Here is a 27460-nt window from a genome sequence, read left to right as displayed (position 1 = left end):
TCTGTGGGGATATTATTGAAAACGTATTCAAGTTGCACACAAATTCCCCAGTAATCTTGAAGGATATGCATTTTGAAAATGATACTCCTGCATGCAGCACTGTGTCTCCATTGAAATAACACTTTGCGACCTTTTTTGGTAATCACATGCTAATCAGCTCATTGTCTTTCCTATCTTGTCAGTGGCATTTTAGATATAAGAAAGTATACACATGGAAGGTTTCTGCAGATGTGTGAGATTTAAAGGCATAAATGTACCGACACTGTGACATGAATACAATAGCTGGCTGAAATCAAACCCCTGCTATGATTATTTCTACAATATTATTCAGACTTCCCAGCTGAAACCATTCCATTTTGATCCAACTCTCTCAGATGGTAATATAGAGCAAGTCTATGGAAAATTGCGCCCTAGAGCAGTACACCACACTAGTGTTATGGCACCCGCATTTAAGATTGGTGTTTGGGTGCGGGTGGGGGAGAGCTTTATAGGCAGTTTCACAGAGAAAGTGAAAGGATATCTTACTTTGGACACTTTTTTTGAGTGAGCTCAATGTCACGGTTTGCTTGCAAGCTGTGCCTGAGTTGTTGTGATCCATGATATTGCCAGATTTAACGCTATTTCCAGGATGCTTAGGTCACTGTTTTTCTGGCATTTTGCAGTACTGGCTCAACTCAACCTTGTGTGTATGTCAGGTGGAGCGCAAGCAAGGTAGCCTGACTTCTCATGACTCCATGAGATGACTTGGCTGTAAATCTCCACACACATGCACACATATACTTTACACTGATGAAAATATCTACCTGCTCGATCTACTTCAAAAAATGAAGGCAGCTTTTTGCATCAGATTATTATATCGATCAAGCAAGACTATAAACTACTTCATTTGTGTGCGTAAGAACTACATTTTCCAAGTAAAGTCAGCTTCATTCTTTACATTTTTTTACACAAATTACTTATAAAATTCATTTAACTTCAAATTAAGTTGATTTTACAACAAAAAATTAAGCAGTTCATACAAAGACTAGTCTTTCTTGATCTACAAAGTAATCTGATGCAAAAAGTTTTTTTTAAATAGATCGAGCACATTTATATCATTTGTATAAAGCAGACATTTTGGTCAAGAAATAATCAAAATGATTGTGGTTATATATCTGCTCCACAGATTTTGAGCCAATGTTTACAAGACAAAACTGTGCTTTATGGTGGACCTAAAGCAAAAGTCCAAAAGTCAACAAAATTGACGGGGTTTATTCTCTATATATCCTGTGCTCACAAAAAAATCATGACAATCCACAAGATATGCTGCGACACACATACATGGACACGGCCATTACCTATGTTTAATTCTTAAATTAAAGCTCACAATTTCCCAATAATATTCCTTAAAATGTTTCATGCCTAATTTTTTTAAAGTATTTTAAATAAAATTTCCTTTTTGAATTAGAAGTCATTCTTTAGAAATCAGAATTGTGTGTCACGATATCCCCAAATTCCACCAAAATTATACAATCATTATAAATGATAATCTTTAATTATCGTCCAACCCTGAGGACATTTTTTTGTTTGCGTCCTCTCGCTCTAGGATGTCAGTTTCTTAGGGTAGCTTAGTTACAAGGCATATATATGGCCCATCAGCTAGACACAAGCATGCACAACATCGTAAATACCAAAAAGGACCTCTGCCCCCTCAATGGCTATTCCTGTTGCTTGTCAAGAACTTCATCCTTGGCTTTGATGACAACAAAGATGTTGAGGACAGATGTAGTAATGGCCTCTCGGACAGCTGCGGCGTCATCATCGTCAATAATCTGTGAAATACATCAGAGTGAATAATAATAATCTGCTGGTATCAGCAAATTGACTTCAATGCTTTTTAAGACCTTTTTTTTTAAATAATTAGACATCGTAATATCAATCCAAACATCAACTGGTCACACCGTTAAGGTTACATAAAAGCATTATGTGAAAGCATGAGCAGCGTTGATGGGTGAGAAGAAGAACTTCTGCGTTTTCTCACATTGAGGACAAAAGGGGACACAGGAAGGGTTGAAGAAGTACTACGGACTACTCTTCATAATGCATTGCTGTTTAGTATGTATCCACTGATGAATAATCCCAAATAAAGTTAAATCTACTCTTGCAACTTAATGAACCCTACAGTAGTTAAGTCATAAAATGCCCTGGATTGCACAACGTTGTCTCACACAGGCAGGGCATCAAGTGGCAGAGGTGTATTTTCTTCACCCGGTAGACCTTGATGAACTCCTCAGGCTTTTCACCAAGGTAGAGAATGAGGCCTCTAATCACCGCTTCTCTTTAGGACTCAATGCTGTTGGCTCAACAGCTTGGGTGTGTATTGGTCCAACTTCCCCAGGAATGTGGACTATAGTGGCTTCAGTGTGATCCTCCAAAATCCCTCCTCGATCTGAGATAGAGACCAAGAGAGACAAACATCACCGGAAACAGAGAACACATATTACCGCAATTATGTTGAATTTAGGCATGCAAAGAATCTTAAAATTATTAGATAAGTATAGTTTTTTTTCTGAACGCCTCACCAGGTAAACATAGTGATGTTTTATTTTCCAGTGATAAATCAAATTTAGCTTTTATTCTCACAGCCTTATCAAATGAACATACTCATTTCTTCAAAAAACAAAGTAGGACAACTGCAGCTTTGCCAACTTTTTGTCTGGCTCATGAGCTAACTGAATGAATTCAACTCTTGCTCCCCTTCCCCCATTACTATTAACCAAGTGTTTGTACTTTCATTGTACTTTTCAAGATAGACTTGAAGAAATCAGCTGCTAAGGAAACAATTTCATAGTGAGCCGCTGACCAATAATACAAGAATACAAAACCAGAACAGATTAGTATTCTTTCAAATAACATTTGCCCCACTTTGTGAACTATGTTTTTTTTAATAATCAATTCACAGCAGGATTAGAATTTGTTCATAATTAAATATTTTTGCAGAGTGGTTGTGGAATTACAACTGCAGACTCGAAGCATGCAAAGCAGAGGACAGAAAAGCTCGTCAACTGAAAACCCAATTTCTTTCATTTTCTTTCCCCTTCGCTATTCTCCTTCTTGGAAGTTGACCATGATAATGTTAGCTAGCGGCTAAGCTAGTGCCACAGACCAAGCTAGTATGACGGACTGTTATTACCGGACATTATGACCGGCAAATTTTTAATTAATCTTTTTTGGAATCAATTTTATCAGGCTAAACCGGCGATTACTGGCTAACGAAAACCCTGCTAGAGCCCTTCATTTATGTCACCTCTAGTTTAATAAGGCCGCTTGCTGACATTATCTTTAAGAAAAGCCTCTGGTTTACTTTATTTCTTACTTCTACAACAATATGAAAACTGGAAAGACTAGTCTAGAAATATCAACTTTCAAAAAAGGTTTTGTTCTACCAGGCAAACCCCAGTTGGGTTGCTCTCTTTTCATTCTCTCCTTCTTGGCTCTCTCCCCCTCTCCCTCTTTCTCTCTCTCACTCCATATCCCCCTCTCTGGCTGCCTGTGGCTCTCTCTGGCCGGGGGTAGCCAGGAACACGGGTGCTGTGATATGGACAGCTGGTCGTTCCATCTCTCAGGGCCCCAGGAAGTGTGAAATCTGGGATACCTTTCATAGCACATTACCCTCATTTTGGCAAAAGGAGAGAGACAGCACCAAGCCAGGAGAGCAAAACAGAAGGGAGGCGGTTATTTATACTGGAGTGAAATTTCCTACTTAAAATGACCCTGGATCATGTGTCCTGTCATCAATAGTCCCTCATTGACTAGTTTTCTTAATTGACTGAGGGAAAGGAGAGCTATTATTTGTCATTTTGACACGTCCATTATGGCTGTGGAGCCTTGTCCACTGGAGCTTCAGATGTGTCAATAGATGAGAATGAATTGTAAGCGACAGTGAGCTTTCGGCTGACAACCATCTGAGGACCTAGTGTCTGGTAATAAGGTCATTTTGAAATGCTAGAACTATTTACAGCAATTACTGGTGATGTTGAAGTTACATGGCAAGTAACAATTTCAGTATTGTTATTTCAGTACACAGGAATGCTTTTGTTTATTGTCAAACCGTCTGGACAGCAAAGTCAAAAATAACCACTCAAAGATGAAAGAAAGGTGAACGTATTTAGTGGCCCAATGCCCTTTGAAGGCTGGTGGAGAATGGCATTGGTGTGAGTTCAACAAGTGCCTGGGTCATGTTGTATTTCAAGTTGATTGGCTGTCATGGTTTTGTTGCACTGACAAATCTGGATGCTGTAAGATGCAATAGCTGGTACCATTTTAGAGAACATGGTAACGTGATGATATCTCTTTTGTGCGTCATAATGAAGGAATTTGCTTCGTGTGTTTTTGCAAACCCAGATCAAATCCTTACTTTATCACATTTGCCACTGCAAGTGTCAACCTCCCTGCTGAGCGGGAGAAATATACGGTTTCATACAGCAGAGCCGGTGGAGAGGGAAATGCAATCCCATTGTGAGCAAATAGATGAAGATGACTTATTCCTCCCCCCGCTAGCCCTCAGAGCTCGCTCATTACAAAAAGATATCAGAGACAACGTTGGTGGCAGGGAATGCCAAAAGGGGAATGAAAAAAGGACGAAAGTTTGCTGATGTGTGAAAGCAGATAATGTCGGGAGTAGCGTTTCAACTTTCTCTTATCTGATGGCGGACCTTTCTAAATGTATCGGCAGCCTTCTCGGCTCGGCGGCCGTCTGGCTCGAGAGAAACTGCACGAAGATTGTCCCGTCGATACGGTCAGTCCTCATTCGATTAGCGCACCCCTCATCCTCCTCCTGTATTTGGATTAGTGGCCGGAGCGGGTGTCGCACATGTACCAGGGCTTCTGCGTGTTCCATCCGCAGCTTGTCAGTATGCGTGGGACACCGTGGATCAGTGTTTATTGAATCATTTTCCAAATAGGGGAAACGATAATTACAAGAAGTGGCGTCTCTGCACATTATGCAAGTGCTGTGCCATGACTTTGGAGCCAAACGGGCGTTCTTATTAAAGGCGGCCGGGCCAGCGAAGCTCGTAATCTATTTCCAGGATTTCCGAAGCTTCAGCAATCCAGGGATTAGACATTTTCTCACAGATTTAGACCCCTCCCCTCCACCCCCACCTCTTTCTCTACTGCATCCTTTCTGCTCGGGCCAGCCCCCCCCCCCCCTTTCTATCTCGCTCTCTCGCTCTGGTAGTGTTGGCGTCTGCAGTTTGTCAACTTGAACCCTTTCTATTCTAACACATTCACGCGCACATACACACACACACAAACTGAGACATGTCCTTTTAATATGGAACACACACACACACACACACACACACACTGTGAGGTGCCTGCTCTGGTTTGTGTGTGGAGTCATGTGGGCAAGCGAATATGGACTTAGCGATAGCAGTATCAAAGTCACAGAATACTAACCTGCCTTCTGACACTTGTCACATGTTGCCTGACTATGTGCACATATAGTCAAACACAGCATGTGTCCTCACCGGGACACATGCTTCCGAGGCCAATTGGCAGTGGTGACCTGCAGCACAGGCTCCCACCACTATTTCCCTTACATCCCACTACCAGCACATGCACCGAGAAATGAGCACAAACTGACAGCTGGACTGAAGTCACTGCACCCAGCCAACTTAGTTTTTTTTGTACGTTTTAAACATATAATGTTGTTAATTTACCTAAGCAGTAAATAGATCGCAGCCCATAACTCCAGTTTTCGATCCAATATCAATATTTTTAGTCATCTGACAAAATAGACGTTATGAAAGGATTAGAAGGAATGGGAACCTGTCTTCTGAACAAGGGCAGAAATGGTGAGAAAAAAAGATGAATTTCATATTTAACTGGCTTAGTGTGGATGTAGTCCTCAGTGGCTTCAGAGCTCTTTTTTTTCTTCTTCTTTTTTAATTTGAGCAGTCTAATGGGGGAATGACTCTCTGGGATGCTGCTATACATTCAGATCATCTGTGTTTTAAGATCAAACACTAAAAGGGTAAAAATAATCACTTACACTTAAGGTTACAAAACAAATGATACAAAGCCTTTTGCTGTTTTAAAAAAATCTTGTTTTTTTTATGGTGATATTTTATTAGCCACTTTTGGTGTTTATTACACAATGCAGTCAGAAATCTATTTAAAAAAAATAGGTAACCCAAAAGCTGAGGAATGGTTCAATCCACAGCAAGAACAACACTGCTGTGAAATATAGTTTATGAGGCAGACAGCTGTACTCAGAGAAGGGAGGTCAAACTAGACGGGTCAGACAATGTGAAACACGAGGGACAACTGGCCTTGTGTGGGTCACTCAGGCAGGGTAGAGGTTTAGCACCGGTTGTAATCAGCTGCATTCAAGCTGTGGTCCGGATGTCACAGTGAGACAAGTGAATATAAATACAAAGAAAGACATAAATATGAGCACACATGCTAGCACACGTGCTAACACACAGGCACAGCGCATGCACGCAAATGTCTGACAAAGATAGATATACCGTCAAACATGCCTACTGGTAAGCATGTGTTACATGTTTGTCAGAGCTGATGTAAAACAATGCGAATCAGCGTGATCGCTGTCACACTCAGGCGCATGACTCGTCACACCACGGACTTATCTTTACTCCCGTTCTCTCTTTAATGGGATGCTGCTTCACTCCATTCTCTCGTCTTTTCATTTGTCACTTCCTCTCCTGGTGACTATCTTACATACACACAAAATAAAACTCATCCGCTGGCACTCAACAAGTCGAGATACAGATGAGCTTTTCAGTGGGGAACTTTTGAGTCTCCTGTCTGCAGTGTCGGGGTGTTTAAAGATGCTCTCACTCCTCACAGGAGGTGGGGTTTCCACCCGCTACTGCTCTCCAAGATAATCATGGAACGACTAACTCGTGCGCTTGAATCACAGACACAGCGTCAGTGGAGCTTGGAGGATTCTCAGCAATGGTCGAGTTGAGAGATATTGGCTGGCATAAAGGTTCTGCTTAAGTTGACATATTCATATTCTAGGCTACAAAGAGGTTGAATGTTTCTAAAAGGAAGGGGTGCTCAGTTTATTAAATGGAGAGTCGAGAACAAAAAAATGTGGAATAAAGATGAGAAAATATGGAAAAAGGAGGAATATGGGAAATTGAGCTGCAGCTGTAGGCCTTTCGGGTGATAAGCTTATCTTGGTTTGAACCATTTTAATTTAACAGTCGAAGCAAACAAAAAAGAATATTTGATAAAATATTGCAGAGGTAGCCTGACCACTTACAAAAGAAGGATTTGGCACATTTAGACTTCATAAAACAAGCTACTCCAGGGATGCAAACTGAATGTGACCAGATGAGACAGTTAAACACACACTTCCCCTTCCCAGAGTCCAACCCCCCCCCTGCACGGCGCTCAGGTGGGACGTGGCCTCGGACGAGACATGTCACGACTCGCCTGATGGGATCCACAGAGCGGAATAACCAGGTCCGACAAACAGTCCCCCACCTCTGCCTGCCAGTTTTACTGCCCCCCCCCCACCATTCTCCCGAGCAGCCCAGACTTGACCATCCATGGGACGTTGGGGAGGGACCGGGGAGGGGGAAGTTTGGATTAGACCTGATCCCTTCAGCTTTCAGCACGAGGCGGAGGAAGGCTGGAAAAAGAGGCATTCTATCAGCGAATTAAACTAAGATTCATCCAGGGCTTATGTGATTAAAAGGGGAAGAGGACAGCATCAATTAACAAAATCCCTACCCAACATTTTCGCCAATATTTGTTTGAGGACGTGCTGTCGGCGATGTAAGCCCCTTTTGATGCCATGCACAAATATTTGGAGTTTATTTCACTGCGGCTTCTCATAGAAAATGGGCCTGTGGCTTTTAATGGGAATAAAAAAAAAACTAAAAAAAACACATTACTTGTGCATGTTGAGAAACTGACATGTTTACGCCTAGATTATACCGGCTAGAAATGGCAACACAACAGACATGTTTTGTGGCTAAACTTGACAATGCTGTTTTCCTATCTGAGTAACATTCAGAAATCCATCTGTAGCATTTGCTTCAAAGAGACTCCTGGCTTATATTCTCCGGGAGGCAGGTTAACTCCGAGGACCTTGTCTTTGTGTGTCACCTCAATACGACCCCTGGTGAAATGTCACAGCGAGCGGGCTGAGTCATCCCACAGAAAGGCTTCTACAACACCTTTGTGTACAGTGTGTCGCCATCTCATTAGCTCTACAATATGGTGATCTGACATCCTCGAGGGGTTCTCGCTGCTCCCTGAGACGTCTGTAATCTCGGTTGACACCGCTCCCCCGCTCATTGTTTCTGCCACCATTGTTCACCCGCCACATCATCGGCTTGATAAACCCCGGACATGTCACTTACAATTGGCTCCCCCTGATTAGCTCAACAGGCAAATAATAACAGAGCCTGCACACAGGCATTAATAAAAACACACTCAGAAGTCACACGCAAACAAGTGGCATCTCATAACCGCGGCCTTATTGCTGTACGAGTGCGCCCTTAAAAGTTGCTTCTTCGACTATTAAGCCTAATTAATGGGCCTGGTGTGGAGGGGCGATAACCGCTAAACAGCGATTATCGGCCAGCGTGACACTCAATAAAGAGCCACTCCGCACACAAAAGCCTTGGCTGCACTCAATGGCCAGTGGCATAAAAGAAACAAGGAGGAAGGAGAGAGGAAAGGGGGAGGAAGTGTGAGAGGAGGAGCCGTATAGGAGGGAGTTAAAAAAAAACAAGTGAGTGATGGAGGCAGGCAGTTGTTAAAACGGACGTGGTTGGAGTGATGCTGGGGAGGAAGTAGGGGAGGGGAAAAGCAGAGTTGAGAAGAGAAAAAGGGTCCTTTATCCCTAATCCCCAGAGTGTGGACCAGAGTGTGAGCAGCCAGATCAGAGGGCTCTGCCAGCCATCAGGGGGTTCACGCTAGTGTGGCTGCGAAGCACAGCTTTCTGAGACACACGGAAGTGGCCCCTGGGCACATGCTGGAAATAAGATGTTACAAACAGGTTTTGGGTATGGCTATGAAAGCCCTGAGCTTCAGCCAGTGATGACTTTGTCAATCTGTCTAGCATGCTGACACGCCCCAGCTTCTGTTTCTTCCACTGTGTATTAAAGTACAGACAGTTTTTATTTAATGGTTCTGTTTTTATCTCTTTTTGTCTCCGGTACACACTCGCGCCTTGTAACTGGGCTACATTTTCAGAGACGAGTCCCAGCGCGACTGCTGCAATTCCAAATTCATTTGGGTTCTATCAGACTGTCCATTTGTTGCAGTCGACTAGACGTCAATATTGTCTGTTTTTAGTAGCACCTGTGCGAAGGTGTTTGCCATGATAGAGGTGGATAGACACAGCGGCAAGCAAGAAAAAAAAAACAATCACTGTAAGAATTTCATTTTCACCTATAGGTCGTTACTGAATTTGATCCGTCTCTGCTGACTTCAAGCACCACCTTTGTCACTCTGTTAACTCAAATAATACCAATCAATTGATAATGTTCATTGCGCTTTACAGATTGAGACTTCAAAAGTATTGCTCGGGAAGCAAGTAGGATAGATTATTTGTAGACATTAAGACCAAAAATGGTGTGATTAAATCAAGAGTTAGGGGATGTGTTGGTGGGGGGAGGGGTTTGGGAAATATGATTTTGGAAGTCCAGTTGTAGCAGTAACACATCCGTTATGTATAAGATGCCAAAACACATCACATATTCTGTCAGAGGCCCTTGCGTGGGCGGCCTCATTGAAATGAATGGGAAGATAGCTTCTTTTCATGCAGTACAATATCAGTCTGAACACGGCAGATATGGCTCTGCATTTGATCGTCTACATTTAGTCTATATTTTTATTTTTTACATTAATGTAGTGTTTATATAGTGTAGGTGTATACTGTGGGTCAACATGCTCATTCATAGGCATCGAATGAACGTCTGCTGTTCCGTCATTTGTTGGAGATTCACAAGTCTCAGCAGATCATCTCCTGCTTGTTTGTTTGAGATGTGGGAGTTGCTGTCAGTTCACTGATGTCAGAGAACTGGCAACACTGTTATAAAGTAATCACTGGCAGATGCCGTGCTCAACACAGTGGCACTGGCTGCTCATTACTAGGGGTGTTACTGAAAGCATGGATTATCATGAACTGCAACAATATATACATACAATGAATGATTCTCTCTGAGTGTCTCTGAATGTCACTGTATACTCTAGGTAGATCCCAACAAGTGTGCACGGCCTTGGAATGGTAGCGTGGGCGAGTAAAACCGAGCTTTTCGAAAACCCCAATGTGTGATTGCCATGTGATCTAGTGTGACGAGGACAACACTGAGGGCAGGAGGTGACGCTACAAATGAGCTTAATGATAGAGACTAGTTTGCATATGAGCGGGTCATTAGGGAGAAAAAAAAGGAGTTTCATTCCTTGCAGGATGTCACACTCCATCAACAAGCTGAGGTGTCGCCTGGCCCAGGCATTTATTTTTCACAGGAGCTTCTCGAACCACGTTCAGCCAGTGAGGGTGTTTGGCTGGGACATATGGACCTTTCATCACCCTCCATTCCCTCTGTTTTAGAGGGTATTCCACAGCTCAGTGTGAGACCACCTTGAAATCTCATTTGGGGAAGCTGTTGTTGTGGGGTACTTTCTATGTTGCTTTAATTTAATAAATCCATGCAGAGACATACGCTAGCACGGCTGCATGCTCGAGTGTGTGTGGGTTCAATCACATGGTGGAACCCACACGCACAAACATGCAGCCCTGTTTGATCAGTGAACTGAGAAGAATGAGATGGATTATTATGAATTAAAGAAAATGTGTTCTTTCAAGTCAGGAGAAAAACGAAATGTTAGCCTATAATGCTAACCACATAGGACTCGCTCACACATTATTGAAGAAGACCATCTCGATGACATTTTCTGTCTACGAGTGCATGTGCTTTGGGTGTATGTGTGTGCCAGTATATGCTGGTGGGGTATGGGGGAGTTGTTGGGGTGATGTTGAACAAGCACAATGCTCCTTAGCCCCCGGAGTCGTATCCCAGTTTGCGATTACATGCTCATCACAGTCCAAAGCAGCGTTAACTTGCACGTGATGTGCTCTTTGACTCCGGGTTGCCCATTCCGCAGATACCTCCAGCCTTGCCGCGCCAGGCGAGGCCAGTTTTCCTCAGGCGTCATGTTTATAAGACCTGATGTGTGTGAGCTGGCGTGTGGCACGAGCAGCCGAGCGAAAGTGCCGCGGACGCAAACCATGCTTGACGTGGCCATCTCATGTGGAAGGCGAGAGTAAATAAGATTCCAGCAGGGAGGAAAATGCACAATCATTGCCTGGGAACTGGGGCCTCCCATCACGAGATTCATGCAAACCTAAGCAGGCTCCTGCTTATTCTCTTCATTGAGACTGAGTCAGGGTCCTTACCCAGTTAACCATTTCTTTAGTGGTTAAGAAATGACTTGAGGAATGTGCCTGGTCTCCTACAGCAGCTGGTTTAGGCCAGAACTACGTACGCTACACCACCGCAGGTCGCGCTTGAGAGAAATCCATCACTTTCCTCCCCCTCTATTTCTAAATGTCAATCTCTACACAATATCCTCCCCGTACAGAAATGCTTCCCTTCAGCATGACTGAATTCTCCCAGGGAGATATGTGAAAAGACACAAGGAAATTCACTGCTATCAATAGAAAAGTGTCCTGTGTTATTACAACACTGTGTGCACTCAAGTACAGGCTATAACTTAATCTTCGTGAGGAAATGGTGTTTGGGGCCTGGGAAAGAAAGGTAATTTGCAAGTCAGAATAGTCGCTTTAATAGATGACTTGAAACGAGGTTACTTGATATCGAACAAGTCTAACAATCTGGCTTCCCAGCTATCTTGTATGAAGACCACGCATTACTTAAAATAGCCAGCGGAAGGACCAATCATAATACTTTATTTTGAGAATGTAATTTTCTCTTGCCTTGCCAGTAATTAACCTCCACACAATAAGGTATTGGAAGCACCACAGACACAATTCCAGCCCCGCAGTTTGTTTAAAAGACGAGGCTATATGATAGGCTGTGTGTAACAGGGGAATGGAGGAAGAGGGAAAAAAGGAGCCAAGATTCGACTTTATCTTCTGCAGGGAGCCTTTTCTTTTGCATTCTCTGCCTGGTTTTATTCAAAACTGCTGTTTCTTCACTTCTGCTGAATTGGGTTTTGTTCCTGGCTAATTCCAGCCCGTCTCAGTCCAGGGCTCGTGGGAACTGCCGCGATCGCTTACAATCACTTCAGTCAAACACCTGGGAGATAATTGACTGGGCTTCGGTCAAACTTGTTTTTTCCCCGTCTCTCTCTCTCTCTCTTTCCCTGAGTCTTGACAATGGAGACAAAGAGCATAGGCACAAAAAAAGATCAGAATCACTAAATCCATTCCCAGACAAGGCACTGTATAGATGGTCCGAGTGCCAAATTGCCTTGCCCCAGTCTAGGCCAACAGAATGTGAAAATGGTTGAGGAACAGTTGTGGTTTGAGCTTGGCAGCCCCTAAGGAGATGTAGTGTTGGAGAACATAAGAGTGAAAAACACATAGACAAATGTATTATCTTTTTCATTGCCTAACATATGCTTCCAGACCTCAATTCCCAAAGCCAGAACCTGTAACATAGCAGAACTGTGGACAATAATTTCTCATTTCTGCAAGATTTTGGACCCAGGCTGGGTGATGTCACAGCTGGCCGAGATGCAGGAACATTTAAGGTTTGTCCTCAGGGTAACCAACTATGGCTTCGAATACAGTAGGTGTTAGTCAATTTATCCGGGCCCTGCTGCATCTTTGGTCTGGTGTAGATGCATTTGCCTCCACTGAAAACTAGACTCAAACTATCAAATCCTGTAATGTCTCATTTGGTTTATCACTAGAAACCAAAATGTCAGTAGTTGTCCGGGTAATGCAGGATAACCGCTGCTTCACCGACTTTATCTGAAGTAAGGTGCTGGAAGTATCAAAAAGCTCAAATTGGTCGAGAACAGCAGTTGCAGAACACTGAAGTGTTCTCTGCATAGATTTAAGTGTGCGGATATCTATTCTTTTGCTTTTCTGTATTGAAAGGTGCCGGGGTGGAATGTGGGGGCCAGAGTTGTTCTGTCTGTTTGAAAGGGATGGGGCAACGGGTGTGACGTTTTGGTTATGTTTATTTATAAAACACTCGCAGCAGTTAGCAGCTAACCTACAGCAACCGAGAATGGCAGCGAATTGGGGAGACAGCAGGGTCCCGGAGCAACTTTCCCTTTTAAGCAGAGAACATTTCAGTTCACCCGCCATCATTGTTTAGGATGCAAGTCGCTGCCCGACGCTTATGATATTCGTCCCACTTGACGGCAACACTTGTGTAAGTTGTGTAAAGCGTCATGCCTCTTTTGCTACTTGTATTATTGTTTCACACAGTGTGAAAAAGCAAAGCCGGCGTAACGGCGGATCTTCTTTGCGGCAGTGTTGTGGAAAGGGGCTACTGAAAGCAGTCGAAGTGTTGAAGTCAACGGCTCTGAGATGGCTGTTGGAGTGCAATTGCTGAAAGCATTTACAAGTTTGGTTTCAAGTTTACACTCTATGGAGTTGTCAGTTTGTATGTATTTTAAATGCTGTCAGCCATACAAGTAGTTGAAATGTCAATGATCATCAACAGTATCTCCTAGAATCTCTGTATAACACTGGCGATAGGTGGCCACTTCACTCATTATAATACTATAATGCTCAATACTCTCAGATTGGAAGGCACACATTTCTATTTAGGAAAGAAAGGGAACCATCTAATCATTTGTATAAGTGTGTGTCAGCAGCAGGGGCAGCCATCAAATCACACTGCTGTTCGTCATTATACACTATTTAGATTTTAAAGTTTCACTGTTAAACATTACCATGTCCTAGTTTCATTATCCACAGGAAGTATTTAGTATGAAACAATCCTGCATTGTGTTCTTATCAGTGAATGCAACTTAGTGAATTTATGTTATTGACTCGCTAATCTTATTCAAGGTCATGATCCACTATAAACAAAATCCATAAAAAAAAAGGAACCTTGTAAACAACGGTGGACTGAGCGGACTTCTTATCTTACACTTGGCAGCACGGTAGTTCTCATATATTGTACATATAGAAAATGATTTATCTTTCATGCCATGTGGCCACCTCCCGATGAGAAATCACATTTTAGTCATATCCGTGGCCTGTTTACTCCAGCTGCTTGTGGGGCAGAGGGTAAATTGAGGGTAATTATTATTAGGATATGGAAATGTTGACAGCTTGACATAGCCTGGCCTGCCTTACTCAAGAAACGACTCGCAGCACAGTGACACAGTAACTCTCACCTGTTTATATGGGAGGCACTCCGGCATGGAGTCTCTGGAGTGATTCCTTTCTGTTGTGGTGATCCGTTTCCCCTGATGCATCTGTTCCTTCTCATCTTAGGGTTGTAATGCTACTTTATGGACGATGCGTCCTTTCATTATGAGCGTGGCCTCATTATCCATTTATGTGGCTAATGCTCTTATCCCTTGGCTGGCATGGACATGAAAAAAATAAGTGCTCATAAGTAATTCTGATATGACCAGTGTTACATTCTACAGCAATGCTGTGGCAATTACAATCCCTACCCCCTGTGACCGCCGCTTTACTCATATATGCTCAACACATGCTTGTGTGGACCAAAAAAACTTGGCCATTCAGCATTGAAGCCATACCAATAAAGTTGAAGAGTCAGAGTAGCAGACCCCGTGTTTTGTCACTGACGTCATATTTATGCACTCGTATGTCTGTGCCAGCTTTAAACCTGAGAAGGAACAAATTGTTGCTATGGGATGAGACGACGCATGCTATTCTGTCTGTCCCTTTGGGCGACCATCAAAGTCTTAAAGAGTCTGCACATGTGATCTCTCCACGTTGTAACCTACTCGGGTTGCAGTTGAAAGCATGCTTCGATGGCTTGCATCTTAGCACTTCTCCTTGAATCCCTCGCTGTTAGAAGTTCCTGCAGCAGCCGTAATGATGTCGTGACAGATGTCGTTATCGAATGTCCTCCACGTTGTACTGCACCAACAAGCACATTGCCCACATAACACAACACAAATAAGCACCATTTTATTCATCTGGGGTCACGCATGTTGAATCACTTCTCCATGTATATTATCACGGTGGCAATTTCCGACAAATATTAGTATTATGTAATATGATATCCCTATACCTCATTTTCTAGTCTATATTAGGATGACTGATGTCTTGAAATAAAAATTGATACCGCAAAGATGCTATCTGCAACACTGTAGATAGAACATTAACAGATTTTCTTTCCATTATCAGGCAGGAGCAAGATAAAATCATGTCGTCTTCCAATTCCATATCTATCTTAGTGCTATGGAATACATCCTGGCTCAGACGGGGCTTTGGCTGCTGGAGGAATTTTTCACATTTCTGGCCCATTGCGCTCGGCTGGGCCTTGATGAAGCCAAAAGTACCTGCTTTAATTGCTCTGTTGTATAGACTGTACACAAGGCTACCCTCGCTAAATACAGCATGCTTAGATTAATGGGAGCATTCAGCGTTGGTGCATTTTTAATGAGGACTGGAGGCTGCCAGACTTTACTTTTTCTATACGATGAGGCACACTTCCCCGTTGGTTTGCGACACCGGTACGATGCGTTGTGGCGCCCCAGTGCCCACCAGCTGGTGTCCAGTGTGAAGCCAGGAGAGAGCTGGTGTGCCTACTTAAGTACATCCCACCTAGCAATGACAAGCAAACAAATAAGGCTCTCTGTTCATTATTTTTATTTTATTTTTTTTAAGGCAGCAGTGCAGCTTGAAACGCATTGCCTGAGATGTAAATGCTCACATTTACAGACACACCCACCCAAACACATATACACACATACAGACAGAGCACTATGCACATGGACAGTTTGGTACTTTTCCACGTTCACACACAAGAGTGCACCTGTTGTTGCTCTAAACACACACACACACACACACACACACACACACACACACACACACATATTCAGAGCTTATCAAAGAAAAACAAGAGTTTACAGCCTGATATGTTACAGGATACAGGGTGTGACCCTGATTTACATTTGCATGTGGAGTGCAATGGAGTACAGAGAGAAACAGCAGTCAGCAGAGAAGATAACCCCAAACATTCACTCTAAATTTATGCCAGGATCCTATTCCCTCTCACTGAATTAATGCTTTAATCTCTTCCTCTTTGTTGCATGTGTACTTGGGCTCAGGGTGGGTGTGTGTGTGTTGGGTGTTGGGAGGTTGGGGGTGGGGGATTATATTTCTTCGCAGCCACTGTTTTAGTAGTTCTTTTTGGAATGGAAGAATTTACCAACGACGTCCGGAGCCTAAGAAATTGCACCATTTCAGTCACTCCTCTATTCAAAGTCACACCAATAGTCCCCATCAGTTCTGCTGTCTTTGCATTTCTCCTCCACAAAGAAATAGCTAGTATTCTTTAATGGAAGATTACCTTCAAATGCAAGCTTAAAAGATTATGCGCTTTTATATATGTCTTTGAGGTCCATTATTCGATGTCATTTCTTGAACAGTCAGTCCTCTCCCTCACTTCCCTTTCTCTCCTTCTCTTTTGGTTGCTCTCTCATTTATCTGTGCATCTTTAATTCACCACTTTATCTTTTCAAATAACACTCACCTGCTCATATTGTGCACCAAAACTTTCCCTTTTTTCTTTTTTTTTTTTTTTATGGCCAGACACCTATGTCAAATCTGTGACTTAAGGTACTGCATCTTTGATCCTGCGGCTCACTCTGCATGCAGTACCACCAACACGTCCGCTGACAGACCGTATTCATAATTTATTCCATTCTAAAATGAAAAATCAAGCGTATGCTGGGGAATATTCATTGTTCCCACTGCCGTCCTGCCACCTGACTCCTCGCTTTATGAATTATTTTGACTATTGGTAATGATGTCCTGTGTTGGTAGGCCATTACAGGAGAGGAACTTAATTCGCCCATTGTTAATTAATTGCTTCATTCTTAGCGGGAGTAATAAAAATGCTATTAAGTTAAATACCTCTATCATTAACCTAACTTGGTTAATATGGGTATCAGTGGGGCTCAATAAACAAAAGCTGTAGCGCCTACCGCCACACAGGGGTAATTAAAAATGCACTGTCATTAATTATATTGGATGGAAGATTGTCCAATGAGTTGGAGTCGTGTTGACTATTCCCTTCTCGAGCCAGTGCTCCATCATTTTTATCAGGCCTGGACTTCCTGCTGTTCATCTGCAATGTGTGAGTCTATACATATAAACCAAACTTATCTTATAGTTTCACAACATTACGTAACTACTGTACTTTTGAGCAGATTTCTAACTGCAATAACGCATTTGTATTCAATTTCAGTTGCTGCTATCTCAGTTGATGCCTTACTGTTTAGTCATTATGCTGCATAGCTCATCTGAATTTCTAACAGATGAAAGAGTGGAATTATGCAAACTGCTATAAAGTGTGTTTGGTCAAGGCGCCATAAAGCAATTGGCAGGTTAAATAACTGCTATCTCAGCTTGTACAAACAGACGTGCACCATAGATAAAACCTGGTGACTGCAACACCTTTGTGAATTCAGTGGAAGCTTTTTTTGTGGATCAGGTACTTTTCCTTTGAGGCATGACACATACACAGTATGAACCTAACAGCAGAGGTAAAAAGGCAAAAGCAGCTGTAGTTGAATCACTTGACTCATTCACAGCAGCACAGTGCTTGTGGGAAGCCACAATATAAAAGGATCAGTAAGGTGGACATTTGCTCATTCCAAAGCCTTATTGCAGTAAAAACAAATGACTTACTGAACTGACGCCCCGCAAAGAGTCCAGAAGCAGTCAACTGAATTGCCGGAAGAACTTCTGTGTTGCATCAATAAGTTGAGAAGTGGGTGAACAATATTGTCAGTGTAGATATTAGCTTTGGAGATATTCTCATTTGTTTGTTCAGGAGACAGCTATGACAGCAATCACTCGCACCAGGAACGGAGCCTTGAGATTAACATTGCCAGCTTTATGTATCTCTGAGCTCCTTGTTTTCCTCCTCTTCACCAGCTCCCTTTTTTTCCTGCTTTGTCTCTTTCCTCCCCGTCTCCATCTTGTCACATTTCTAAAAAACTGGCGGCACAGGCGTGAAATTGATGTGATGAAAAACAACTGGGATATCTCTATGAGCCATTTGCTTTGCCGTTATGGCCACCCTCTCTCCCCTCAGCGTGACTCTAGGCTTTCTGTTGCGATTGGGGGCATTCTGCAAATTAGCCAGCAGCTATCTGAGGTTACCAGCCAAGTGCATCGCTGACCTCACTCCCTGCCAAGCTCACCCCTCCTGGAACCAGCTCCATGCCCAGCTGCAGCCCAAACTCTCTTTCAGTGATGCTGGGCTTTCTTTAGTTTGTTTGGTACGTTTGAAATTATCCCAGAAATGAGAGGTATGATCCATTATAATAATTTTCTTTGGCACGCCTTTAATATTCCCGAGTCAATTGAATTTATAAAGAGAAGGCGGTGCAAGTTTGGCATTCCTAATGTTGCTTCTGAAGGTAATGTAATTCAAAATTGCATTTACACTGACAAATGGCTGCGGATACTCTAAGTAACTATGAAGTAATAATAAATAGGTATGCGTCTATGTTTCATGAGAGCTTAGATAATGCATCGTCCTAAAGCCTGGTGGTGAATTTTTTTTATTTATTTTTTATAACTGACTTCCCTTAACAGCCAAGGAAATAGAACGTGCAAGGGCAAATAAGAAAACTCTCCCCTCAGTTATGTTCATCCTAACATCTCCCACATGAGCCATGAAATTGCGCTCTGACTTATCCCGGAGCTTCACGTTTACAAGGAGAGATAAGGGCAGTTCAGACCTATTGTTGCAGCCGGCATGACCCTAAACATGAAAGGGCATCTTGGCCATCTCCCATTGTGTGCAGCCACAGTATATATTGAGCTCCATAAACCCATCCTTTTGTGCCAAGTGAAAAGAGAGGGGCCTCTTAATTAAGCAAGTGAGAATGCAAGTGACTTCCTACGTGCATAAATGAATACTCAAGAAAGTAACTGTGTCATCCTGGATGTGGATAAATGAATAAGTTGCTGAATGCAAGCGGCAGTAAGTGGGTTAGCATGTAAATAAATGAATAAGTTAGCAAATTAGTGTTTAAGTGTGTTAGCATGTAAATAAATGAATAAGGGAGTGAATTACAATGCAAGGGAGTTTGCAGGGTGAATAAAGACGTTAAGGAAGCGAGAGTGTCAGCGCTGCAAAGGAAGTTATCTCTCTGAAAAAAAAAAAAAAGCCTTTGAGGACACAGTTGTTAAGGCGCCGCTTGTTGCCGGGCGGCACGAGGAGTACATCTGGCTCGCGTATGTCATATTTTCTCATGTACAGATGACATGCCAATTACTCCTTAATTACACGCGTCATCTGGACTAAAGTGCCCAATGCCAGCACTGATTAATCCTGTTTATTGTGGCGGTGATGACAGTCCCGGTGGACACAGAGCACCACAAAACACACAACAAGGGATTATGAGAGGGACTCGGAGAAGGCTGCAGGGACAGAAAAGCCATGGCAGGGCTTGACTGATTCATCTTGCTCTTGGTTTCTACCGCTGATGAGCAGATATCATGAAAAAAATAAGAGATGGAAATCCAGAAAGTGGAAATGGCTGGAGGCATAACAACATTTGACTGAAAAAAAAATAAAAGCTTTCGTTGCCAAAAACACTGACATTGCCTACTCACAAGGAAACGCCAACATTTTTGCTCAGCACAATCTGCAATCTGCTTACACACACTTTCATGTTGATGGATGGCCGCCAAGTCATTTGAATATCATGTCCGGTTGAAATCACCGTTTTACGCACATAAAAACCGATTACTTTCTGTCATCGTCACATCTGCACCTTGTTATTTCTTTCCACTTAATATTGCTAACAAGGGAGAGAGTGCAATTGCAGGACAATTTTATTTCCGAAACGTGATAGTCATGAGGGGGCAATGAGGTCGTGTTGGCAGGGGCAGAATCCGTGTGTTTGTATGTCAGTGAGAATCTCGGCCTTCCTGTAAATGAATACGTAGCACGTGTGAGCCAGATACCCATCGTAAGCAGGAAGATCTAAGACCGTGACCAGAATATGCGGGGGAGGGGAAGGTGGTGGCTATTAGATTAACACCGAGATAGTGGACGTGGTAGGACCGGCACAGGGAGGCCAGCGGGGACCGGGGTCAGCCCCAGCGGTGGGGACAGGGAGGTGGTTTATCTTCAGATGAGTGATGGAACAGCTTCGGCGCATGGCGAGGTGGATGCTACAGCCTCCCATCGTTCTGACCCTTTGTTAAAGTCCACACTTCCTGTCCCCAATCACTCCTCCTTGTACTTGGCCTCCATCTTCCTTCCCCTCCTTCCATATTTGCCTCTAATTCATGCCCTGTCTTTGTCCAAATCTTTCTATCACTCACAGCGGCTCACTCCCTCTTGCTTTTGTTACTCCCTGTCACACTCTCTTTCACCATTAGCTCCATCTCCATCCATCTGCTCCTTTTGTCTCTTTGCTCTTTTTCACGAGGATGCCTTGGCAAAAATGGGTATTGACTGTGCCTTTTCTTTCCTCTCATCCCAGCTCCGCTTTCCTTTCACCCCCCCCCCCCCATCACTGTGTACTCTAGCACTGTACATGCTCCTTTTAGGAGGTGATGTGAAGAGTAGTAGAAATGCACCCTGTAAGGGGAAAAAAGGTGATGATACAATCAGTTTTATTGTGCCGTAAGGATTTTTTCAGGCTTGTGGTTACACACCCCGTATGCAGGCTGTATGAAAGAATTGCAATTCGCATGCATTTTTTTCTCTCTCTCATTCCCCTTTCCCTTCTCTTTTCATTGCTCAAAATAATTAGACTGCAGTCTGGACTCAGGGGTGTAACGTTTCTGCTCACGTTTCCATGATACAAGAGTAGAAGGTAAAAAAAAAAAAGTGGTTGTGCTGCTCCAGAAATTTCTACCTGTGTGTCACCTGCACTCCCCCCCCCCACACACACACACACACACACACACCTCTGCCCCTCCTCTCTCCCCTGATGCTGTTTTAACGTGGAGTTCCACGGGGCACAATGCTCTTCAGCTGACCTAATTCTTCCCTGGCCCTCCTCCAGTGCTAAGAGTACATACGGTCTGCACTGTCAAGGTATTCCGCCCTGTCTCTCTATTATTTCAGAAATCAAGCAACATCTGTTGTGCTTTGGGCCCTCCTCGTGACTCACAGGAGGTTTTTTTGCAGTTTGCAGAAAGATGCGCCAAAATCTGCCTGTAGCCAGTGATGAGATCTCATTAAGGTACTTTTCACATTCTGGAGTTCATTTAGACTCCTGCTGCTGCTTTAGTCAAAACATGAATTTCGTTATAGATATTTAAACAAGCAGTTCACAATCCAAACATGATCCAGCAAGCATGAGTGTGTCAGAAAAGAGATCGTTCTTTTAATGCCTGTGTATTAGTTAGATTACACTGCTGCAAATATCAGTACTTTTAACAGGCCATGGCTTTTGACTCACTAGGTTTAAATTTGACATTAAACTTAAAAAAAAGCCTTACTGGATATTCAGCATGACAACAAGCACTATTTCCATGTGCCCTTTGAGTAGAACAATATTTAACCGCACCTCCTCCGCACAAGCACGTCTCATTTCCTCTAGTTACATTGCTGGGCATGTGGCATCTGTTGGAATTTTACCGCAATTTCAAAGTTTGGGTTTGTAGCATTTTAAGTCTTGTTTATGTATGTGTGTTTGCAATCCAAACCCTCATGGTCCATAAATTTTAATATTCCTGGTGAGCACTATACCCAAGCAAAACACAAAGTGCCTAACAAGTCCCTGCCCAGAGCGCTAGTTTCACACAATTCTCCACCAAGAGGCATAACAAACCAACCAGGCCTGTGCTCACAGCTCGCCCTCTTTGTGCCACCACTTTCCAAATGCATCTTGCATGACTCGCTGGCGATTTTAAACAAGCCCAATAACAGCCCCGCAACACACAGTCCGACGGGGGACTCCGACTCGCACCACCATGTGACCGTGATATTATTCATCTGTGGCGAAGGGGGGGGGGGGGGCAAAGCCGCCGCTTTTCCCCAGCTCCTCCGAAAACAGAGCTGGAGTAAGGAAGGGGAGGGTGGAACCGTCTTGTGTTGCGCTCCAGGCTCCTTTTTGTGTTTACCTGCCTCTGCATGGGACTGATGCTATTTTCAGTTCCGAGGCTCAGCCGCGGCTAACTGGCCCTCGCCTCTTCATGCCATTTGCCTTGTTAATGTGGGCTGAGGTCTCTGCGGGGAAAGTAGCCGCCATCCCGAAAGTGGCTAAATGACACAGTGGAGTTCATTGATGGAAAGGATTACACGCTCGCACGCAGGGCGGCAAGGCGACAGGTTCTCTGAAGGGCAGTACAAAGAGAGGAGATGTGAAATCATCGCAGGAGGAGAACTAGCTTACTGTATGTCAAAGGGCAAGCGTTGGTATAATTTGTGGCGTCACACTGTTTTTCCTGTAGCCATGAGTTAGGAGCCTATGGAGGCCAAGTAAATGTATGGACCTAGTGAGAGATCTTTCTCTGGCCCTGAGAAGAAAAAGGTAGGAGTTACAAACAATTTCAAATTGTATATAAAGTATTTTCAAATATGCAAACCAGTTGAATTAAGTCAAATGAGTTTATTAAAGAGTTTAAACCGGTCCTGTGTGAGCATTTGACACCACATCGGGATCTTACATTTGCACTGTGTATCCACTTACATTTCCTGTTGCCAGTTTTGTATGGCATTACATCCTATGTTACTGTAGAGCGCTTGACTCCTGTGAAATGTGACCGCTTCCTCCGCTTCCTCCTAATAAGGAGAAAACAATATGACTTGTCGAGGGAAAAAAAAAAAATCACCCAAGCACCAAAGATCAGAAAGCACATCAAATGACATGCGGGAGAACAAAGCATGAGCCGTCTTTGAACAGTCTCAGACAACAAATGATTAGATGTAACACTCTGTTATACCTCTGCCCTCAATTAATTCCTATGAATCCAGCCACCATGTATTAAAATGGCCAGATGCTAGGATAGATTCTGTTGGGAGCAATGACATGCAACAAAGTGATATGAATCATCCCCCGCTCCCTCCCCCCCAACACACACACACACACACACACACACACACACACACACACACACACACACACACTGTGTAGCAGCTCAGTCTCAGAGGGCCGGTGACACAATTTATGGAAAAAGGAAAACAAGACACAGCCACTTGAGTATAGATGGACTGTCAAAAACGACACTGTTAAAAAAAAAAAAAAAAACACACACTGTCAGACTGTATTGGTATCAAACATGTAGGCATACTTTCTACCACAGAATCAGCACACATTCAACTCTTTAACAGGGATGTAAATATCAGATTCAATCGGAGACTGTGAACTCAAATGGGGGACTCTTTACAATGAGTCAGAATATTCAAACACAGATAATTATCTGTGGATTAGCCCCATTTTGGCTTTGAGAGCTCCACTTGTCAGCTGACTCTTGGGAGAAATTGTTTAATCATTAAGACCCTTTGCTTTCTGAGAAATGCCAGCAGCACAACCCCGACTCAAGCAAGCCTGATTATAGATTGTCCGCGCGTGGTGCTGGGGATATTCTGCATACAGAAAAAGTTGTCACATTACATTATTTGTGAGCTGTGAGCCATTTAGCAATTAATCAACAGTCACTTTTAATTGATTTGCGTTTTTAAATGCTTCCTGTTGAAGTACATTTGTCTACAAGGTTGTGCTCTGCAATTTACAATATTCAAAGTCTTTCAGAGGTTTCAAGAGGTCAGATCCATCACATGACAACATGCTATGCATCTAATGGGTGTGAACAACTTTTCGCACTCCGACCTATAGATTCAGCCCCCTTGAGACATGACATCTATACGAGCGGATAAATGCAAGAGCAGTGTGAAAGCAAGACCCAAGGTCATTCTTTGTAGCCGAATGATCGAAAACGCGGTGATGTCGGCCCCGTAGCTGGCAGTGCTCCGGCCCAAATATCTCCTCTGATGTGGCGCCGCTAAACATCACCTATTTCTCATTCTGCACGAGTCTGTGACAATCTCCCCATACTTACTCATTCATTAGCATCTCTCTGCGACTGAAACAAAAGCTGTGGCATTTCAAAGATTACCTGTACTTCAGTGGGGCTGTAGAACCCCCCCTTTTTCCCCTTTTGATATGATTCCTATATCTACAAATCTCTACCACTGCACTCGTAAATATCCAGCCTCAAGCAAGAATGTGTTTGCAGAAAAAAGAGAATCAAAGGCCATTCAAGAAAGGAAATCATAACATAATATCTATATTTAGCTTCCGTTGTCTTAATTGGCATGAAGAGTACAATCAGATAAGCCTTTTGACTGTGACTCGCATGCCGCTTCAGGAGAGGGAGGAATATAGTTTCCCAGCATACATCTTCTGCCAAGATTTTCTTCTCTTTTTTTTTTTTTTTTTTTTTTTTGGCAAGTCTGTGTTCATTATGGTGCTATAACTCAAGTTGGGAAGAATCTATCTGACCAGTTGCTACTGTACCGGCAGTTGGCTACATCTGTTGGACTCATAAACACCATATAAAGACTGAGAGGTCACTTTTTCCGCTTTTTCATCATTAAATCCCTGGTTGTCTGGCCGTTTTTATATTCGCCACAGTCACAAAGCCAGCCACCGCCGAGCCGCATGTCACTCCCATGTTTCCCCCTATATTACGTCTCCGTGGTACTGGTCCATCTGGGCTCTATGAGGTCACTGCACACACCACCTGCTCAGATCGGGTTTCGCTGTTGCTTCTGGGGTAGCATCTCTGGGCACGCGCAGAGAGGCAGATGTATAGATTGAGTGGTACAAATGCCCTCAGACACCCATAAGCATAACACACACACACACACACACACACACACACACACACACACACACACATATATAATGTCTTACTGCACTCACAGGGCACAGCGCTCACACACAGTCTGCACAATTTACATATCCAGTCCCACGACCGTTTTACAGGTTTCTGTGCTATTTTGTGTTTAATGAGACTTACCGTATGTGGTTCACTAATTTAGGGAGACAATTGCTCCTTGCATGCTCAGGTGGACTTAATAGGCTTACAAGACAAAAAATTGGATTGGGGTTAGCAAGTTCCATGCAGTGAAATTCTATGTCTGAACAGAAAACAGACTAAGTTGTTAAGATCTCATGCAAACGCGTAGCGTTGGAATCACGTTATTCATGAACTTGCTAAGAAAATCCCTGAGACAATAACTGGCGATGCTTTACATAATCTTTCAGGTAAATGTATGAATAGAGGAAGACAATAACATTTGGGATTGAAAGAGAATTCTTGCTGCAGGACGAGTGTCAGTCTACCCAGCAGATGCCCCACTTTGTTTGAAATGTCCACAAAGCTTTTGTTTTTATTTTTGCAGAGGCAGTGTTGCCTATACACGTCCTGTTGACACTGTATACACGGTGGATACTGCCACCTGTCCTTTTTATTGCCTCTGAATGGACAAAGAAATACTTTCCAAAAGACTGAATTACCCACTTTGATAATCTACACGCCAAACATGGGCATTTTAGTTTACTGTCTTGACTGGAGTTAATTCAAGAATGGAGCAAACAATGGAAACGCATTATCTTGGAAAATAACGATGATTGGATTAACACTATTCACATAAAATGCCAAATAACCTACACACTATCGTTAGTGCGGAGGAGACAACACTTTAAATGTGGTAGACATCCACTGTAATACAGCCCTTCATTTTCATTTGCTGAAGCTTTTTTATGTTCGTGATAATTTCCACTTTTTTTCTGGAACGACATGATGACACTGTTCTATTATTTTCTACATTGCGTGACCTGTTTCTGCGTGCGCGAGTGACATTTCCTTGTGGTTATTGCGCATTCTTGCAGGAATCCCGATAGGTGCGGTGACATGTGACGCCAGCGTTGAGAAAACGTTACTGTCACTTACTGAGGAGCTAAAGTCAGGGGCGTCAATTCACTAAACTCCGTGTGCCGCACAGTCTGCGGACTGGATCCAAACCGGACTGATGATGGACAGTCGCTCTGTGACAAATGGGACAAACGTTGGTCCTGAATGTCGAAGGCTGCATATTTCTGACAGTTTTCTAGTTTAATGGTTACAAACTACCAAACCAGATTTACAGACATTTAGTCAGATTTGCTACAGTTTGACGTTCACAAAGGGGGAAAAAATGTCGCGAATCATGTTATTCTTTTTCGTGAAACATTCCACAACAAAGCTGAGATCATGAGTTTTGAGTTCTAACTCAAATCCAGATTCTGCAATAAAATATTTGAACTAAAGTATTTCAAGATCACGCTACTTGTTTGTTGAAATCTCCGAAAATAGTGTATCTACAAGCAGAAATCGGTGCTTTTTGAACATGTTTATATAATACTGGGTGTATAGATTGATAAACGCATGATGTGGTTTTAAGATGGACATTTTTTGCAGTGCACGGAGATGATTTTACTATGTGCGCAGCCAGACCCCGCCTGCTCACCGCGCGTCACTGGGCGAGTAGTGTGGACTCGGAGTCACTCCCCTGCCTACTTTTAATAGCTTTGTCATGTGATGGAAAGCAGTTGTAAGACAGGTGCCCTCGGTTCATTCTCGGCGAGGGGCAGCAGTTGCCTGTGTGAGAGCGAGTGGGAAGCGTGTGTGGATTTCTTTTTTACTTGATTTCTTTCTTTTTTCTTTTTTTTTTTTTCCTTTTTTTTCTTTTTTCGGGCCGTCATTCAGTGGCTGGATGGCGTGGGACAGGTGTAACCAGGACTCGGTGTGGAGAGAATTAGAGGTGAGCGCACTTCTTTCATCTTTCTAGCCCTCTGGACTTTCTTTTTTTTGCCCTGGAAACGTTGGACAACACTGACTATCCGAGACAGTGATTTCCACTATAAGTCTACGCTCTCTTCTCCTCTGCTGCTGCTGCTGGCGTTGGCATGCCGGTGTAGTGCGCGTCTGGACGCAGTTGAGGATGCGGGGGATATACAACACGGGAATATATGACAAGTGGAGGGGATGTGCGGAATCTCCCTCTCCACCTCAGTTAAAGATGTAGTTGTCGTAATGCGTGCACAGGCTCAGGATCAGCGCTCTCCTCATACGTTCTCTGCTCAGTCGGAGCGAGTGTTTGCAAGCTTGCGGATATCCTTCCAGCCGCGGACTGCACGCGCTCCGGTGCCGAGAAGGTTTTCATGCCCAAATGACTGAAATGTCTCAAAGTCAGGTATTTCGCTGACGCATGAAATCCACTGACGATAACAATCCCTTTGATGTGCTTTGTCGGGAGAAGGCGTGTTATTT

At 43.3% G+C, this 27460-nt stretch overlaps 1 protein-coding gene across 10 annotated transcripts in view; it reads left to right on the top strand.

Annotated features, from left to right (window-relative positions):
* The window catches only part of ppargc1a (peroxisome proliferator-activated receptor gamma, coactivator 1 alpha), a 141632-nt gene that overhangs the window by 77107 nt on the left and 37065 nt on the right, over nt 1–27460 (top strand). For 5 of the 10 annotated variants that reach the window (XM_068713447.1, XM_068713451.1, XM_068713450.1 and 2 more), the window contains exon 1: nt 26724–26951. The exons of the other annotated variants lie outside the window; for them this stretch is intronic. In XM_068713447.1, coding sequence (XP_068569548.1) covers nt 26904–26951 — 48 coding nt within the window. In that variant the 5' untranslated portion in view covers nt 26724–26903. Of the gene's footprint in view, nt 1–26723; nt 26952–27460 lie in introns of those variants that run through there. 10 annotated transcript variants of the gene reach the window in all.

The sequence above is a fragment of the Cebidichthys violaceus genome, unplaced genomic scaffold (assembly GCF_023349555.1).
Source record: "Cebidichthys violaceus isolate CVI_PGR_0920_01 unplaced genomic scaffold, fCebVio1.0.p SCAF_19, whole genome shotgun sequence".
Classification (NCBI taxonomy): Eukaryota; Metazoa; Chordata; class Actinopteri; order Perciformes; family Stichaeidae; genus Cebidichthys; species Cebidichthys violaceus.
The sequence above is the reverse complement of the archived record's forward strand: the minus strand, read 5'-3'. Positions and strand labels throughout refer to the sequence as shown.